Consider the following 21,214-nt stretch of genomic DNA (forward strand, 5'->3'; position numbering starts at 1 on the left):
TTTGCAAAACCAACACTAAACCTTTATAGTCTTTATTTAAATGAAATTATCAATAATTTTATTTTATTTAATAATAAATTCACACATACCAAACATTTGACCAAGAAACAAAAAATATGATGACACACTATGTTTATTTAAGAATGATATTATACATTGATCACCTCCTTAATCTTAATTTAAATAATAGGTCAATAAACGTGTTAAGAACCCCAAAAAAGGTAGAACAACCTAAAAGGAAGTCAAAACAAGTTAGCTAGCCCAAGTGCCAATCATGAAACACAGATCTAAACAGAACTTGGAAGCCTCCAATCAGCAATCTAAGTGTTCCTTGTTCAAAATGCTTGCTAACTCAAGTCAAGCCAAAGTCTATGAATATAAAATGCTCATAGTTTTGATAGATACCACCAAAATTTTGAGAAAAAGTTCAAATAAGTAAGCCACTTTTAAGATATTTAAATTTTAAAAAAGGATGCTGGAATCCAAAATTTATTGCATATTGATAAAGATATATGAAATTATTATTTTTATATTCTATCTAATTGTGGATTTAAAAGCACGTTGAATGCATTTTAAAAAGTAGAATTCTTCAGATTTTCTTGAATATCAATATGTTAAAGCTAGAAACAATCCAAATAATTAGATTACACATTTGACATCCCTTTTACTTTTCTAGCTAAGTAATCAAACCTAAAGGCAAGTGACAAGTAATCTTTCTACAAGTCTTAGGACCTTGCTAAAGCATTGTTTAAAAAATGCAGGATGAGAGATGTAATGCCCCCCAAAAACATAAATAATAAATGTCTATTCAATCTAAATAATCCATAAAAATATTAAATAAATGTAACCAAAAACCTAAAATCTCATCACAATTGTCAGAGTTCTAATTCCACCAAAGATAAAATATCCTCAAAATAATTCTCTAGTACAATATTCAATACCATAAAAATAATAATGAAATCCCCAGTTTCATAAAATAATTTGTAACTGTTGTCTTTCAAGAATCTCTACTCCCATGATCCCTCTAATATATTTGTAAGGGAGAATAAGAGGGGGGATGAGATAACTCAATAAGTGGAATTCACTAACATTGGAGTATGGGAACAAACCTTTTTAAATAAATGATTCATACAACAAAGTTATAACTTGTAACCCATCAATATTTTAACATCAAGTATTTCATATAAAAATATCATTGTATTGTGAGCCATTTTGATTTACCACACCATTATACCAATAATTTCCTAGGCTTTTCTCGTGATCAACATTTATGCCCTATTGACAGGGTTGTGATGTCCCCTTTTTGAACTGGAACTCCCTTTTCATCCCATGTCTTACGAGTAGTTCCTTTGGAATCTAAAAGTGCACTCCCTTACTAAGGAGCTCCATTTTCATAGCATTAATGGTATACTCCCTTGCTAAGGAGCTACCAATTTTGCACTGTCCTCTTTTGGGACTGTCTCTTGCTAAGGATTAGTTACAGTATGATTGTCCCTTGTTAAGTATTAATACAATATTGAACTTTTAATCACGACTTGCCATAGGATTCAAAACAAATTCAAGATGTTCACAACAAATAATCCAATCATAATACTCAAAAATACAAATATTTCTCCACACATACAATTTAAATAAGTTTAGGTTGTCCCACAAGTTTTTCATATAACAAATAGTCAATGTTTCCATATAATATGAACATCAAACATTTATAGGATATCAATATATTTATAGAATATTAACATATTTCTTTTTTATAAAGATAGTTTGATAATCAAAACTATTTTGGGAAAACCCCCCAAAATTAGTAAACACCACTTACCTCTTAGTTGCAAAAATGAAATCAACCACCCTTAAGTCACAATAGATTAGTAGAATTAGAACCTAGCAACACCAAACATAGGTCCATCAATACACAAATTTCCCACTAAAATATGTTTTCATACTTAAATAATATAGTCTTGGACAACACTAATAAGTCTGTTTTTGGAGCGTTGGAATAGGTTGACCCTATTCTAGCGCTTCAAAAAGTGTTGGGATAGGTCTTTCTCCATAAGAGAATGGGGGGACCTGTCCCAGCACTTTTGAAAGTGCTAGAATAGGTGGACCATATTCCAACTCTTTTAAAAGCGTTGGGATAGGTCTTTCCATTCCCTTATGAAGAGAGGCCTATCCCAACGCTTTTGGAAGTGCTAGAATAGGGTCAACCTATTCCAGCGTTCCAAAAAGCGCTGGGATAGGTCTTTCTCAATAAAGGAATGGAGGGACCTGTTCCAACGCTTTTGAAAGCGCTGGAATAGGTTACCCTATTCCAGCACTTCTAATAGCGTTGGGACAGGTCTTTCTTCATTACGGAATGGAGTGATCCTATCCCAACGCTTCCAAAAGCGCTAGGATAGGTCACCTATAGGGTTTTTTTTTTAAATTATTTTTACACAAAATAGAATTTCTACTATAGTCTAATCTAAGTGTATATGTGTATGAAACTCCCTCCTAGAGACTTGAAGCCCGACGCTTGCCCCCCACACCCCACAAGCACTTATACTTGTGGAGGGATTTGTTAATTATCAAATGACCAATACTCTCCTAAACCTAAAAAAAGACCAAAGTACCCCCTAAAACATCAAAAAAGAGCAAAAACACCCCGATACCTAGAAAAAGATCAATATACCCCTGAAACCTAATAAATGACTAAAATACCCCCCAAAACATCAAAAATGACCTAAACACCCCCTAAGGCATCGAAAATGACTGGAGTACCCCTTGTGTCTAAAACTAGCCAAAATACCCTCGATTACTTGAATAAGAACAAAATACCCATATAAGTCTGATAAATGACTAAAATGCCCCTAGAAAGACAAAAAATGTCCAAATCACACTTGACACCCAGAAAAGGACTGATACATCCCCGAAACATAAAAAATGACCGAAATACCCCCAAAACATCGAAATGAATCCTAAAAGCTAGAAAATGACAAAAGCACCCCGCCATGCATAAAAAAGGTGGAAAACCCCTTGATTACTTGAATAACACTAGGGGTGGTAAAATCAACCCAAATCCATTTGCTCACCCAAACCCGCCAACTTAAATGAGACCCAAACCCACCCAATTATTAATTGGGATAAATGGGTATTAACCCAATTAACATTAATGTTTATTGGGTTTTAAATGGGTACCCAATTAGACCCAATTATGATCCAAGTATTATTTCTACAAATCAACAAACTTTAAAATACCCCAAAACCACTAAAATTACCAAAATACCTGCTTAAACCTAAAAAATGACCAAAATTCTCCTAAAACCCAAAAAAAGACAAAAATAACCCCAAAACCTACAAAATGACCAAAATACCTCGAAACCCAAAAAATGATCAAAATATCCCCTGAAACCCAAAAATTAAAAAATATCTCCAAAACCTAAAAATTACCAAAATACCCCCGAAACATAAAAAATGACTGAAATACCCCTTGAAACCCAAAAAATGACCAAAATACCCCCAAAGTTCAAAAAATGACCAAAATATTCCTAAAGTCTAAAAAATGACCAAAATACCTCAGAACCTAAAAATGACCAAAATATCCCCAAAACACAAAAAAAAATGACCGAAATACCCCTGAAACAGATAAAATGAGCAAAATATCCCCCAAAACCTAAAAATTACCAAAATACCCTTGAAGTCCATAAAATGACCAAAATATTCCCGAAACCTAAAAATTATGAAAATACCCTTGAAATCCAAAAAAATCACCCATATATCCCCCAAAACCTAAAAAATGACCAAAATACCATCGAAACCTAAAAAATGGCCAAAATAACCCCGAAGCCTAAAAATTGATCAAAACAACCTTGAAACCTAAAAATTACCAAAATACCCTTCGAAACCTAAATTTGACCAAAATAATCCTGAAGCCTAAAAATTGACGAAAATAATCCCAAAACCTAAAAATGACCAAAATGCCCCCTTAAACCTAAAAAATTTCCAGAATACCCCTGAAACCTAAAAAATGATCAAAATACACTCAAACCTATAAAGTGATGAAATTGCCCCTAAACCTTTGAAATGATCCAAATAAACCCAAAACCTCAAAAATAGCCACAAACAACCTGAAACCTCTAAAATTACCAAAAATACCCTAAAACCCCTAAAACGACCAAAATACCTCTAAACCTATAAAACGACCAAAATACCCCTCAAAATATCTAAAATGACCAATATACCACTAATCCTATAAGATGAACAAAATACACCCAAAACCTCTAAAATTACCAAAATAGGGGTCTAGGGGGTATTTTGATAATTTGTTATGTTTAGGGAGTATTTTGGTCATCCCTTATTTTTAGGGGGGATTTTGGTAATTTTTTAGGTTTAGGGTGTATTTTTATCGACTTACAAGTTTAAGGGGCATTTTTGTCATTTCATAGTTTTGGGGGTATTTTGGTCGTTTTCTAGGTTTCGAGGATATTTTGGTCATTTTAAGGTTTCGGGGTTATTTTGGTCATTTTAAGGTTTAGGGGTTATTTTGGTCATATATAGGTTTCAGGGGTACTTTGGTCATTTTTTAAGTTTCAGGGGGTATTTCAGTTAATTTGTAGGCTTTTAGGGTACTTCAATCATTTTTTAGGCTTTGAGGGTATTTTGATCATTTTTAAGTTTCTAGGTTATTTTGGTCAATTTTCAGGCTTTGGGGTTATTTTGGCCATTTTTAAGATTTCAGGTGTATTTCGATCATTTTTAGATTTCTAGGTTATTTTGGTAAATTTTCAAGCTTCGGGGTTATTTTGGCCATTTTTAAGGTTTCAGAGGTATTTTGGTCATTTTTAGATTTTGGGGTTATTTTGGTTAATTTTTAGGTTTCGAGGTTATTTTGGCCAATTTTTTGGTTTCGGAGGTATTTTGGACATTTTTTAGGGTTTTGGGGGGTATTTCGGTCATTTTTTTGGTTTCAACGGTATTTTGATCATTTTTTGGGTTTCATGGGTATTTTCATCATTTTTTATGTTTCGGGGGTATTTTGGTAAATTTTTTTGGTTTTGGGGGTATTTTGGTCATTTTTTGGTTTTGGGTTTATTTTGGTCATTTTATGGGTTTTGGGGGTATTTTGGTAATTTTTAGGTTTCAGTGGTATTTTGGTCATTTTTTAGGTTTCAGGGGTATTTTGGTTATTTTGTAGGTTTCGTGGTTATTTTGGTAATTTTGAGGTTTTGGGGTATTTTGGTCATTTTTGAAGATTTTAGAGTATTTTGGTCATTTACACTTTAGGGGCATTTTGGTAATTTTGATAATTGGATAGTTGGGTGGGTTGGGGTTTACCCATAATAATTGGGTTGGGTTGGGTTGGGTTTGGGTTAAAAGCAATTAGTTAAATGTGTTTTGATGGGTAAATAAGTTTTATATACCCAACCTAATTAAAATATTAAATTATATTTTAATATTGTTGGTCCTCGAGTCTCATCTTACATTTTTTTTAGCTATTACATTATATTTTACTGATTTTTAGTGAGGAATTATATTTTATTAATTTGAAGTATTAAATTAAAATATATTAAATTAGTTTGAAGTATTAAATTAAATTAAATTTTGTTAAATTGAATTATTAAAAAATATTTTTATTAATTAATATATTTTATTTTATTAATTTGTACTGTTAAATTATATTTTATTAATTTGAAGTATTATATTCAATCTTATTAATCAAGAAAATATTAAATATTACTATTTATAATTTGAACTATTTATATTACTATTAATCAAGAAAATGGTAATGGAAAGACCTATCCCAACGCTTTTAAAAGAATTGGAATAGGGTCCACCTATTCCAATGCTTCAAAATGCGCTGGTATAGGCCTCTCTCCATAAGGGAATGGACTCGTCCCAGCTTTTTTGAAAGTGCTGGAATAGGGTCCACCTATTCCAGTGCTTCCAAAAGCGTCAGAATAGGATCACTCATTCCCTTATGGGGATAGACCTGTCAGAGCGCTTTTGAAAACACTAGAATAGGGTCCACGTATTCCAGCGCTTCCAAAAGCGCTGGGATAGGTCTCTCCAAAAGCGTTGGGATATGTCCCTCGTACCACTTAAAAATTTTCAAACTTCCTACTTATTTTTTTCACCTTCCCACCACTTTGGCCTCTCATTTTTGGTCTCCCACTTCTTTACTTCAGATGTTTTCCTCTCACCCACATTTTCTCTCCCTCTCCCTCTCCCTCTTCCTTAACCCACTTCCCCTCCTCCTCTCTTCTTCTTTACTCAAAACCTACCATTTATTTTCCAAAATTTCAAACACAAAAATACCAACCAAAACCACAAACCCTACCCAAAGCAAGGTAAGTCTCCCTAGCTCTCATTTCTATTTTGTAGCAATATTTGTATATATATTTGTTGTTAAATTTCTGGTTTTTTAGTTTTGATTTTTGTTGAAGTTTGGTTTAGGTTATGTGTATATTTTTGTGTAATTGTTGGTTGATTGTGTGGGTTTTAGTTTTGGTTTTGGTTACAGTTTAGTTGATTTTGTGGCTTTTTATTTTTGATTTTGGTTAAAGTTTGCTCTATTTTAGAGGAACTGTAAATGGCAGTAGTGCTAACAAAAATTTGCTCTATTTTGGAATTTAAATTTTAACCACTTGTGATAGTAGTGTCCATGGCTAATGGACCTGATTATCGAGCTAAAGTACTCTACTGTTCCATGAAAATGACAAACTTATTTAGCTTCCCTTAAAATTAAATTTCTTTCAGAATGGGATATTCTTGCAATGGACAAAAATGGTAGAGTTTCATCCAATGTAATTTTAAGTATATGTTGTTATAAACTGTATTGAAGATAGTCATACCTATAAAAAAAGGATTTTTAATTAGTGGATAGAATTTGGAGTGAATATGTTCATAGTACATACAATGGCATGAAAATATATCATAAACATGCTAGTAATGATGGAAACTCTTTAATGTTGATTTTTTTAATTATTATTTACTATCTGATTATGTGACCCATCAAGAATTTTATTAATTTTCCAACCTATATGACCTATATTTTAGATAAAGTAAGAACTTGTTACATTTTTTTATATGGCCCACAATATTATTTATTGTAGTATAGTTTTATTTGGAATAATTGTGCTTTGACTTTCGAGTAACATTATTTATTGTGTTCTATTTAGATTTTTGTAAATTAAGGATTGTTTGAAAATTATGAAAATGCATTTATCAATTAGTATTGAATAGTCATTGATGCATTTATCAACTTGCCATTTTTGTGTAGTGAATTTTCTACCAAAAATAATTAATAGCTAAAGTGTTAGTTTAGCTCTGTAATTTGGTGCTATATGCTATAGAAGTAGGTGCATCATTAACAACCCTATTCACATGGAAAAAGTTGAATATACCTAGAAATTTTCATTTATAAGGTCCAGTATATTGGTTGTAGTTAAGAGTCTTGTGTGGTATTTGATATAGAGCAGGTTCCAGATTAATGACTTTGCCAAGTTGTTTGTGTTGTTACTGAGCAAAAATTACTTGGAGGGATGAATTTCATTGCACGGTGGAGTACTACAAGTCCCCATTTCTTGTATTGCAGAGCCGCCCTCCTGCAAGAGCTCCACAAAAGGTGAGGACAACCTTGAAGTTGGATGAAATGGATTGGAACTCTGTGAAGTGGAGAGATGCAGATGTGTTGGTCTTAAACACTGGGAATTGGTGGAATTATGAGAAGACTATAAGAGGGTAATTAATTCTCCAAATTTTGTGTGTGTTTACTAGGGTCATTTTCATTTGGCATGAGTTCTTACCTTTATCTGTTTATTTTTTTCTAAATAAAAAATTTTTTATCAACAAAAAAATAAAATAAATAAACAACCATGACTAGGCTGGTTATGAAAATAATAATAAATTCATTGAAGGATCTATGGAAGTGGCAAAGAGGCAATTTCACTAGGTCCATTTCTATTGAATTTGCTTTCCATATAAGAGGTTGAAATGAAATCCATACCTAATCAAAAGTTGATAGTATACTATTTCAAGGCAACTAGTGACAAACTGTGCCATCAAATAGCCTCCTAATAGGATTATAGATATTTAGAACTGCTCCTGCTATACATGTCATAACAATGACCCCTGCTTGTAAGTTCAGAAATTTGGATAGTTGATGGCTTTTTGTGAAATGTCAAAGAATGTGAAAAAAAATTCTTGATTGTAAATTAATTTTAGGAAAATAGTAAGTTCAGAAAATATATGCTTAATGGCATAATTTCTAAGAGAAGCCTTTTTTTTTTGGGGTGGATCCGTGGGGGGGGTGGGTAGCTGTTTCTTGATTTCTTTTCATATTGTTTGCCCAACAGGTGGATGTTTATAATTGTGCACTTCATTTCTTCTTCCGGATTTTCTCTTCTTTTTTTTTTTTTTTTTTTTGATCTCTTAATTTAAGGTGCTATTGTTGAAAGAATTAAGATGCTTAGCTTATGGTAAACTAAAGTTTTGCTAGATAAGTAGGCCCTTTTAATTATGAGGTTTAGTTGAACATTGATGGTATGGGTGCTTGAACACCTATTAATGGTTGCTTGTATTGGATCTCCTTGACTTGTAATTCAATAAGAAATGGGGACCATACATCCTATCATCTTTAAATTAAAAGTGCAATGAGATTTGCCTTTATAAAAGAGTTCAAACAATTCCTACCGTTTTGATTAAAAAAAAAAAAAAAAGTTCAAACAATAAATTTTCTTATGTGACATTTGCACCAAATCCTTTCTATTTTTTTATTTTTATTTTTATTTTTTATGTTAGGTAGTTAGTATATGTATGTATTGATGCAAGACATATCCCTAAATCATGGGTTAGTTTTGAGTGTCATTAGAACCTATTAACCTCATGTTCATTATTCCTTTTTTCTTTTCTAGTTGGAGAAAAGATTAAAAGTCCATCTATTTGGTTCAGGGATTGTTACTTCCAAGAGGGTGCAGAGGTAAAGATGGATATGGTCAATCCAAGGTAAAACTACTAGTTTTAAAGACTTGAGGTAGGTCAAATTCTTTTAATTGGTCAGTATGTATTTCTGGCTGTGAACATCTTGTTTGGTTTTATTTTGATATTTATCCTAGCATTACTAAGTAACTCATGAACTACTACTTCCTCTCTATCATCATTCATTTTCAAATTTCTTATCTTTTACAATCTTTGTTTGTAGATTTTGTTCTCAAATATAAAAACTCGTTTGAGTATGGAAAAAAAAAATGTAGTTGTGATTTTATTTGCAATAAAACCAGTGATCATAGATTAGATTAAAACTAAAAACTAAGCTTTAATTGATATGCATAATTGACTACATATATGTATAAGTAAGTGAATGGCTAATTGTATTATGGTTATATACTAAGTACAAAGCAATATATGTGGCTATTAGGTGGTTAAGTTATTAGATATATAGTTGTTGGTGTTTTAATTAAGTACTTAAGATGTAATTAACCATTGGTGTTTTAAGTGTGGATTTAAATCTAAGCCAATCAAGGAGATCAAGGATTGATGTGGTTTAATAAAGGAAATTGTGAAATTGTAAGTCTATATATATATATATATATATATATATATCCTAGTAATCTACTTTCATTATTTCCCATTAATTTGATATTTATCCTAGCATTACTAAGTAGCTCATGAACTACTACTTCCTTTCTATCCTCATTCCTTTTCAACTTTCTCATCTTTTACAATATTTGTTTTTAGATTTTGTTCTCAAATATAAAAACTGGTTTGAGTATGGAAAAAAAAAATGTAGTTGTGATTTTATTTGCAATAAAACCAGGTTTCTAGTTTTTTTATTTATTTATATATTTTATTTGCATTATATATCCACGTTTAAGGAATGATAGAGGATTAGTCTTGCTACAATTTATGTTGTGTGAGTGCAACTCATTTTATGTGGAAGTCTATGTACTATGAACTTCCAAAGTCAATTTGCTCTTTATTTTGGAACTTAGCACAGGGATAAAATGAAATAATTTCTATGGTAGGTTTAAAGTGGGTTTATTCTATACGGTTTTTGTTTCAACCAAAGTTAAATTCTGGTTTCGGTGTTGTTTGTTTGCCCCTTGAAGCTTGGATGGTGGGAAAAATCTAAGTTGGGATTAATTCATTGAATAAAAAAGATTAAATCAATTATATGTTATATTGTTCATGGCTGATGTGGGCTCTATAATTTGGTCAACACTTCCTAGCCTAATATACTAAAAATAAAAACCACAAAAAAAAAAAAAAAAATATGATGATGATGATAATTATTATTCTCACTATAGACTTTTGTTGTTGAGGAAGTAAATTGATGCATCCTATTCATACCTTCTTTACTTTATCTTTATGCACTGGTTATCTTAGTAGTTTATAATTTAGACTTAGCTTTTGCAGGATTAGCAGCTTGTTGTAAGTTTGGGTTCCTCTTTTCATGAGGCGGGCAATGAGTTACTAAAGGATGAATAAAATCTGCTACATAAGCGGGTGGCTTGGATGGTGATATAAGGTGGTCTACTTTTTATTATTGGGAGTGTTGATTGTTATTTCTTTAAAATGTGTTCTTAGTTGGGTATAGATTGAATTTTTATTTTGTGCTTGTTTTATGACTTTCATGGAAAATATGATTTGTAAAAGTGGCCAAAAGGCCATTTGGCAATAATTGAGAAGCATGAGATACATACTTGTGTTTCCAAAAGCTATGCCCAAATGGTTGATCTCCTTGTAAGAATTAAAATTATATATTAGTAACATGCCAAAAAATAATCAAACTTAAATCATTTTGCATTTTAAAGTAGAAGTAAATGTGTTTCAACACCGTCGCTCTATTTTTCTAAATGTAATGACATTGTTGTTGGAAAAAAAATAATGGAAAACCAGTAGACATGACAAATAATAAATAATTTTTTTTTTCTTTTTTTTGTTGTTGTGTTGGACAAATAAGTAAATTATAAGATGCACCATATTTTAGGGTTAAATATATGGTGCTAGACCCCCAAGGACATTAGTTGTGGTTCAATTTGTCAAATCTAATAATTGCATGCTTATGCAAACAAGTTGTTGATCTTTGCATTCAGCAGTCCTATATTTGCTAATTTCCTCAGGCTTAGATCACCATTCTATCACCAAAATGGCATTAGGGTTTTCCAGGCAAACATGCACCATTTTTGGCATTAGAAAGTCTAAGAAATTGGATATGAAAGCTAAACGTTTTGACACTTCTGTGGTGGAATTTTCACATTTCTATTAACATAGAATTGTCAAAATTTGTTAGTAAAATGAGTCACAAACATGCACATCAAAAGCCTATAAATGTGATGTGTGATAAATTGATTAATACTAGGGAAGTTTGCTTTTATGTACTAGTTGAAGAGTGGTGTCACTTTTGCTAAGCAGTTTTTAGTTTGTTAATTATGAGTGACTTTATGAGTGAACTAAATAAGTTGGATAGGGCAACATGAGAGTGCCCAATTGAAGGAAATAAGTTTGAAAGATGTAGCTTATTTAATTGAACTTATTTAAGGGTTCGCTAATATAGAATATGATATCTAAAACATGTTTCTCATATAACTTTATGTATTGCTTGGGTCTTTTTAGGAGAGTTAGAGTTAAGGTTTGAACCTAATAGTTTTTAGACCCCTTAAAAACACAATTGGATTAACCTAGGTAATTAGCCAAGTTGTAACTTAGTCCAAATTCCAAATCTAGGTTATCACAATCAAATAATCATATCATGCAAAGCAGCGGAAAGATAAATAACACAATGATATGATCACCCAGGAAACCAAACCAGTAAAAACCTAGGGAGGATTTAACCTAGCTATCCTCAAGGTAAACCTGAATCCACTATGAAAGAATCGAAGTTGTTCAACAAGACTTAGACTGCTAACATCCTATTGCTACCCACCAGTAGAAACTTACTGACACGACCACGTGCAAGCTTCGAAACCACGGACTCCTTTTTTCTTGAATTCTTCAGCAAGTACAAGCACACCCGCTTGTGTTTCTTTAAGTTCTTATGGCAGCAACTGAACGATCATCAAGTTCTTGAACGAATCTCCTTCTTGATAATCCTAAGCTTGTGTAAAGGAAAGTTCCTCACAGATCTCACAAGAGATTTACACAAACAGCAATATGAGCAACACTAAAATGTGACTAGGGTTTGCCTTATATACCTAGGGCAAAAATACAAAACCCTAAACGTTTTAAATAAACTAAGGCTGAGTTGGAATTCTGCAGAAAATGCATTCTGCCCGAATTTCGATTGATCGAGCCTAAGCTTCGATCGATCGAACCAGGCCGAAATGCTATAATAAATATGCATCAACTTATATCCAACTTTATATAAATGAACCAACTTTGAGCAAGTCTAAACATGACTAAACATCTTGTTTTGATCATGTTTTGCCAACAATACACATTAGAGTTCTAAATAAATAAGATCCTAAGTTTTTAGAACCTAACAAACTCCCCCTTTGGCAATCCGTGACAAAACACAACTAAAAGCTCAAAGTTTACAAAGAAAAGCCCTTTACATAAAAATACTCATAAAAACAAATCCAATCCTAACTACTATCCATCAGTTGCAAGTGTAGACAGCAGCTCAGTTGAATCAACCTATATATTTCCTGAAACACTAAACAAAATGCATAACCGCATGTGTGACAAAAAAACAAAAACAATAAATCAACAAATATGCAAACTAACTCTCCCCCAGAGTTAGATACATCAAAATCAATGTTAACTCCCCCTAAACAGAACATTCTTGTATTTTCCACACATATTCCCACATTTCATCTAAATCTCCCCCTTTTTGTCACGAATTGACAAAGATAACTCAAACAAAGAGTAACAAAGGTCAAGAGAAAATAGACAATCAAAGAAACACAAAACAATTCAACTCTATAGAAAATAGAGACAACTCCCCCTATGAACAACAAATGTGAAAAACAAGCTTCTCCCCCTATAAACATAGGAAACACAAAACAAGTGTTAGGAAAAACAATTTTGGGGAAAATTTAGGAGGTGGGGAAAATAAAGACACATAAACCTAACTTAAAAAAAATAAGTTGATGATACAGATGAAGAAAAATATTCTTTCTGTCAATAGATGCAAGCTTGACACTATGTGACCCATAAACAGTTGCATGAGTAGAGAAAATATTTGCACATTGATTATCCATCATATCTCTTAAGAAAAATATTTTCTGTAGTTCACACATAAAAATAGCATATACAAAAAAGTACATAACTCAAAAATTAATCAATCAATTTTTAAATCAAGTTGAGTACCCAATTTAGCAAAGTGTATGCATGTTATGTGTGAAAATAATGAGAGATATGACTGCAAAATTGCAAGATGGATACAGAAAACAATGCAATGCATGTGAATCCTAAACATAAATGATACATGAAAAAAAATTTGGTCAAAAACTTAAAAACTAAAAAATTTTTAGTTTCAATCGATCGAGCATCGATCGAATGCCAATCGAGTCAAGCAGAAGCAAACCAAAATTTTTAATCGCAATTTCGATCGGTCGAGAAACAGCTTCGATCAATTGAAAATCTGGAAAAGTGAAATTTTGAAAAACAAAGCAAGTTAATGCAGAAACTCCTCAAAGTACATTGTTTTATGAATAAAATGCATGAGTATGAGATTAAAAGTTTTTCAAAAACACTAGAATTTAACCCAGATCTTCCAAAAACAAGATTTTCAACCAATTTGTCTCCAAAACTCAAATATTAAAGACATTTTGCATCAAAATCCAGGAACATGTAATCTTGGATGGCCACAACAAGAACACATATAATATAATATACCAAGTTTAGCAAAGTGTAACTTATGTAGTGTGTGCAACTAGCAAAAATTTGAAAAGCATGTGAGGTGATATGTAAATAAAAATCAATCACAATTTCTACGAAATTCATCACATAGAATTTGAAAGAGACTATCACCAAAAGATTTACACCATATAACTCTCACATCTCCTAGAAAATAAGTTTGCAATCATGTAAGTTTCTTGATTTGCCTCATATTGTACACACCAATTTCTATTTGATCAGAAACTTATTAAAATAGTCGGGATAATGTACACACCAATTTTATTTGTTTGATTTGACATTAAGTCCAATAATGTACACACCAATTTTAACATTTAAACCGAAGTTACACCTTATGTTCTTTTTGTGCATGTGCTACACTTTTTTTAGCACAAAATCTTATGATATGCATTAAGGTATTCATGATTGACTAGTAAACAGTGGTGAGATGGTTATTTATGTTTTTCTCAATTAGTTCAAGTCCGACAATCAAAAACATGTGACTTCAAGATCAAGACAAAGTGATCAAAAACTATAAACATCTCCCACACAACATGCACTACAAAGCTCAAACTACTAAAGTGCAATAAAAGAAGTTCATCCAAGCTAAACAAGGTACATAAACATGTTATGTAAAGATAATATGGTCAAACCTTGATTATAAATCGAAGATGTGAAATACAAAACACAAAAAATCGTTTTGGTTTTAAAAAATTTATGACCAAAAATAAAAAGCACACATTATGCTAAATGAACACTGCAAATGTAATGCATGACAGTGCTTAACTAAGCTATAGAGGGTACACAACCAAGAAATATTAATTTCTTAATTAACCCATGAGTACATGTACAAACTAGTACATACTCATACAAAATTATAAATAGCTTAGCACTTATATAATACATACTATTCAAGTTTCTTCACAATGTCAAGCATGTTCTAAATCAAGAGAGAGATATCATATCTCATGTAATCCTTAAGAAAAATAAATCTAGACACAAAATAAAATATTTTTGTCTTTTTGAAATTTTTCAATGTTTTTGGATTTTTTAAAAAAAAAAAAAAAAAAAAACTTAAAAAAAACAAAACAACCAAAAACAGAAACAAAACATGTTCACCAACAATTGAAAGAATTAAATCAGGGACAAGTCAGCAACACTCACCTTAGAGAATCTTTTCTCACCCATCTAGCACGAGTCTTCAACTTTGTAGGTGAAAATCCATGTGAAGCAGAGTGTATTTGAGGGATTACACCAATCTTCTGAGAAAGACTAAAATCTTGCAAATTCCTTTCGCAAGCCAACAAGCTCAAATTTTTCAAAAAAATATGAAACAATTTATATGGACTTATGGCAGGATAAATATCATCACAAATCCTAAACTGAAACACAGAATGCTTAAATTTCAGTTTATGATAATTAGAACGAATGTGACCGGAGACACCACAAAAGTGACAAACAGGAACAAATTTAGGAACATCAATATTCCTAAGAACAAATCTAGTCTCAGATTTTGGTTTTTGCCTCAACAAAGAGCAATTTGGTCTAATATGACCAACAACACCACAAAGGTAACAAGTAGCCACAAAAACAGATTTATTATGCTCTCTAACAGTAGGTTTAGACTTAAGTTTAGAAACTTCAACGTCTACATTAGAACTTTTACCTTTGTCTAACCTAGCAAAATATGTATTTTCTTTATTATTCCTCTTGAAAGTAGGGATATAAACTTTCTCAGTTTTAGGTTTAAGAGAAACAGAAACACTTCTGTTATCAACAGCAGGCTTGGTACTAGTTAAACTTTCAATTTTAGCTTTAGATTTAACTAACTATTGTTCCAAGCTTTTCATCTTCTCATCTTGAGAGGAAATTTGATTTCTCAAAAATTCATTCTTTTTATTAGATTCATCTAATCTAACAACCAATTCCTCTTTTTCAAGATTAGCCAATTTTAACTCTTCCTTGAATTTCTTAACAATTTTCATAGATTTCAATAATTCCTTATGAAGAGTTTCACAAGCATCAATAAAATCAACAGAAGTATGAGCAGAAACATGATTAGAAAGACACTTCAAATTATCCATGACAACAGGGGTCAAGGATCAGCTCTTAGATCGAAAGATCTAAAACAAAAGAGCAACCCGCTCTGATACCACTTGATAGTTTTTAGACCCCTTAAAAACACAATTGGATTAACCTAGGTAATTGGCCAAGTTGTTACTTAGTTCAAATTACAAATCTAGGTTATCACAATCAAACAATCATATCATACAAAGCAGCGGAAAGATGAATAACACAATGATATAATCACCTAGGAAACCAAACCGGTAAAAACCTGTGGAGGGTTTAACTTAACTATCCTCAAGGTAAACCTGAATCCACTATGAAAGAATCGAAGTTGTTCAACAGGACTTAGACCACTAACATCCTATTGCTACCCACCAGTAGAAACTTACTGACACGACCACGTGCAAACTCCGAAACCACGGACTCCTTCTTTCTTGGATTCTCCAGCAAGTACAAGCACACCTACTTGTGTTTCTTTAAGTTCTTATGGAAGCAACTGAACGATCATGAAGTTCTTGAACGAATCTCTTTCTTGATAATTCTAAACTTGTGTAAAGGAAAGCTCCTCACAGATCTCACAAGAGATTTACACAAACAGCAATATGAGCAACACTAAAACGTGAGTAGGGTTTGCCTTATATACCTAGGGCAAAAATACAAAACCCTAAATGTTTTAAATAAACTAGGGCTGAGTTGGAATTCTACTAAAAACATATTCTGCCCGAATTTCGATTGATCGAGCCTAAGTTTCAATCGATTAAACTAGGCCGAAATGCTATAATAAATCTGCATCAACTTAAATCCAACTTTACATAAATGAAATAACTTTGAGCAAGTCTAAACACGACTAAACATCTTGTTTTGATCATGGTTTGCTGAAGAGGATAAAATATGGCTTGACGGGCCTGACTTAATGGGCCTGACGGATCCGGGTCCTTGGGCCGACGAAGAGCTAGCCCAACTTGTGCCAAGGCCCATCGTGGATAGATACAGTAAAAACCCTGGATGAAGAGTACTTGTGGCCTACACCTGAATCATCCTAGAATCCCAAAGAAAATAGGAGTCCTAGCGCAAAAGGAATTCCGGAAGATACGTGCGCTGAAGGAAGATCTACTCTACAAGGAAAGATCTTGCTCACCATGTTTGGAACTATTCAAGTAGAGTCCTCTAAGGAAAAGATTTCAATGCCAAGGAAGAGGTGCCAGCCTTCTACTACTATAAAAGCCCCAATACTCTCACAAATCAAGGTACGCATAATTTAACCCCTTTAGCACTCTAGAGTTGTGAGAATAGTACTAACTTGACCATCGGAGGGTTTTTGCCCAGCACCACACCGATGCTCTCTGTTAGGTCTTCTCTTTTTGTTGTGCAAGTGCTATTTCGAGCGTGCGAGTATTGTGTGACCTATTGGTGATTTTTTCGGCATCATCAGTTGGCGTCGTCTGTGGGAAAGCGGTTCACGGATTGTAAGCCATATTATCGCTTCCCGGACAAAAGAGTTGCATGGTGCTCACTCACTCAATGGCAACCACTAACAACATTCAAGAAGAAGAACCACCCATGACCACACTCGAGAAACAGGTTAAAACTCTCGCTATTGCCGTGGAGCGCCTCACCAAACAAAATCGCAACCTGGAAGAGCAGCTAAACTAGAAAAACGCAGCGCCGAATAACCAAGGAGTGGATTAAGAAGAAACCAGCGCTGAAAGAAGGAATTAAGAGGGACCACAAGCCAGTAACGCCCCAAGCAAACCAGAGCGACAAAACGTGAGCCTTCCCTCCTCACAGATACGGCTATGCCACCTATTATCACGGAGATGCAGGCAATGAAGGAGCAGATGGAAGTTATGATAAACGCTCTCAAGGGACGAGTGTCCAGCGATCTTGATGACCTTGTTAGCCAAACTGACTCGCCATTCACCGCCTCCGTCAACTCCTTCCCCCTGCCGAGTAAGTTCCACATGCCACAGATAGATAGTTATGACAGGGTCAAGGACCCTCTAGATCACCTAGAGACCTTTAAGACCTTGATGCACCTTCAAGGAGTAGCAGATGCAATCATATATAGGGCCTTCCCTACAACGCTGAAGGGAGCGGCAAGAATTTGGTTCAGCAGGTTGGTGCCTAATTCCATCAGCACCTTTAAGGAGCTAAGCGCTCAATTTACTGCGCACTTCATCGGGAGACATAGGTACAAGAAGTCTACGGCTTACTTGATGAGCATCAAACAGCGAGAAGAGGAGACGCTGAGATCCTGCATATCCCGCTTCAATAAGGAGACACTCTCGATTAACGAAGCCCACGACAAGATACTTGTAGCAGCATTCACTAATGGGCTGAAGAAGGGTAAGTTTTTGTTCTCTTTGTACAAAAACGACCCGAAGACCATGTCAGAAGTGCTTTACAGGGCCACCAAGTATATGAACGCTGAAGACGCGCTACTGGCCCGAGAAGAAAGACCCAGGAAAAGAGAGAGGCAAGAAGACACACGGCAGGATCAAGGCCGGAAGAAGGTAAGGACGGGAGACCGAAGGGATGAAAGATGCCCTAAGCCCCTGGGAGGAAGATTCACAAGCTTCACTCCATTGACTGCCCCCATAGATCAAGTCCTAATGCAAATCAAGGACGAGGGGGCTCTGACGTTCCTTGGAAAGCTGAAAGGTGATCCCAACAAACGATCTAGAAATAAATATTGCCGCTTCCACCGTGACTATGGTCATGACACGGCCAACTACTATGACCTAAAGCAGCAGATTGAGTCCCTTATCAGATAAGGAAAACTGCAGAAGTTCGTCAGCAAGGAGAGAACGGATCCACCCCCACAAGACCAGCACCCTCGGCGGGAGAATGAGCGACCGAGACCCCCCGTAGGGGATATAAGGATGATAGTGGGAGGAATAGCTGTCGATGGGTCATCAAAAAAGGCTCGCAAAACCTACCTTAGGATGGTACAAAATGTTTAGCTGATGGGAACCGTACCAAAGATAGCGCAAAGAGAAGGCCCCATTATCGGATTCACAGAAGAAGATGCGCAACGTCTTCACCACCCACATGACGATGCGCTCGTCGTCAGCATACGGGTGTTGGTCGACAACGGCAGCTCAGCAGATATCCTATACTACCTAGCGTTCCAGCAGATGAGGATCGACAAAGAACAGTTGATTCCGACAAATGCCCCGCTCGTTGGTTTTGGAAGGAGCCGGGTATTCCCCCTGGGTGCGGTTACATTGTCTGTTGTAGTAGGCGATTACCCCCAGTAGATCATCAAGAACGTAACATTCCTAGTGGTCGATTACTCATCTACTTACAACGCTATCCTCGAACGACCCACGCTCAATTCATGGAAGGCTGTAACTTCAACCTACCACCTAATGATTAAGTTCCCTACCGACTATGGAGTGGGAGAGCTGCGCAGAAGTCAGGTGGCCGCACGTGAATACTATGTAGCCATGATGGAAATGGAGGATCAGGTCCAGGCCATGAATATAGAAGAGCACCGGATGGTGAAGGAGCCGGTAGAGAAACTTGAAGAGATACCCCTTGACAATTCTGATCCTGACCGAACGACCAAAATTGGAACCCTCGCTAATCCCGCAATCCTTCAAGAGCTCTTAACCTTTCTCAGAAGCAATCGAGACGTATTTGCCTGGAGCCATGAAGACATGCTAGGAATAGACCCTTCGGTCATGGTACACAGATTGAATGTGTCGCCCTCCTTTCCACACATCCGACGGAAGAAGCGAGTGTTCATCCCAGAGTGAGATCGGGCCATAGCGGAAGAAGTCCATAAGCTACAGGAGGCGAGCTTCATTAAGGAGGTTTATTACCCCGATTGGCTGGCAAACGTGGTGATGGCTAAGAAAGTTAGCGGGAAGTAGAGAATGTGTGTGGATTTCACTAACTTGAACAAAGCGTTCCCCAAGGACAGCTATCCTCTCCCGCGGGTCGACGTTCTTGTGGACTCTACGGCTCAGCATCAGCTATTAAGCTTCATGGACGCTTTCTCAGGTTACGACCAAATCCAAATGCACGAAGATGATCAGGAGAAAACTTCGTTCGTAACCAGCCAAGGCCTCTTCTGTTATAAGGTGATGCCGTTTGGCTTAAAAAATGCAGGCACAACGTATCAGAGGCTTATGAACAAGATGTTCGCGCAGCAAATCGAGAGAAATGTCGAAGTCTATGTTGATGACATGCTAGTAAAAAGCCGAAGGGAGGAAGATCACTTGGAAGACTTCAGAGAAACATTCAACACCCTTCGCTCCTACAATATGAAGCTCAATCCGAGAAAGTGTGCCTTCGAAGTGATGGTGGGAAAATTCCTAGGGTTTATAATGTCTCAAAGGGGGATTAAGGCCAACCGAGACAAGATCCGAGCCATAATGGAGATAGCGCCCCAAGAAATGTAAAGGAGGTACAAAGTCTCAATGGCAAAATAGCGGCATTAAATAGATTCATGTCAAGAGCAACAGACAAGTGCTTACTCTTCTTTCGCACATTAAAGAAATCTTTCGAGTGGACTGCCGAGTGTCAGCAAGCATTCGAGGAGTTAAAAGCTTATCTATCTTCCCCACCGTTGCTAAGTCCCTCGCAGCTAGGTGAAGAGGTTTTCCTCTACTTGGCCATCTCCCCCGTTGTCGTCAGTGCTGCCTTGATTAGAGAAAAGGATAGGGTGCAGAAGCCAGTATACTACGCCAGCCGGGCGCTTCACGAAGCTGAAGAAAGATACCCGCCCATGGAAAAACTCACTTTCGCATTAGTCACGGCAGCCCGTAAGCTTAAACCATACTTTCAAGCCCACACGATGATCGTCCTGACCGATAAACCCTTAAGATGGGCAATGAGTAGTCTTGAAGCCGCCGGTCGATTGGCACTATAGGCCATATAGCTGAGCGAGTTTGACATCCAATATCGACCATGAACCGCTATTAAGGGACAGATCATCGCAGACTTTATAGCAGAATTTTTGAGCGACGGGGGCGAGGGGGCAGATGAGGTTCCCCAGTGGAGCATACATACAGATGGATTATCCAACAAACAAGCTACAGGGGCCGGCATCGTACTACTATCGCCCGAGGGGGACATGGTTGAGTGTATGGTCCGTCCAGACTTCCCCACTACCAACAATGAGGCGGAATATGAAGCACTCGTGGCGAGGCTCGATCTTGCCAAAGTAGCAGGGGCTGAGAGCGTGATCATTTATTGCGACTCTCAGATCGCTACTCATCAAGTGAATGGAGACTATGAGTGCAAGAACGAGAGGATGCAGAGGTATCTTGATCAAGTAAGAAAAAGAGTAAGCGACTTGAAAGCAAAAGTCGTCCAGATCCCCAGA

The 21,214-nt window shown here is 35.4% G+C and overlaps 1 protein-coding gene across 1 annotated transcript; it reads left to right on the forward strand.

Annotated features, from left to right (window-relative positions):
• The first annotated feature begins 17,675 nt into the window (after positions 1-17,675).
• LOC126719457 (uncharacterized) lies at positions 17,676-18,653 on the forward strand. The gene is made up of 2 exons (XM_050422006.1): positions 17,676-17,867; positions 18,027-18,653. The coding sequence occupies exons 1-2, from the start codon at positions 17,676-17,678 to the stop codon at positions 18,651-18,653; spliced, it is 819 nt and encodes a 272-aa protein (XP_050277963.1).
• The last annotated feature ends 2,561 nt before the right edge of the window (positions 18,654-21,214 follow it).

This window comes from Quercus robur, chromosome 3 (assembly GCF_932294415.1).
Source record: "Quercus robur chromosome 3, dhQueRobu3.1, whole genome shotgun sequence".
NCBI lineage: Eukaryota > Viridiplantae > Streptophyta > Magnoliopsida > Fagales > Fagaceae > Quercus > Quercus robur.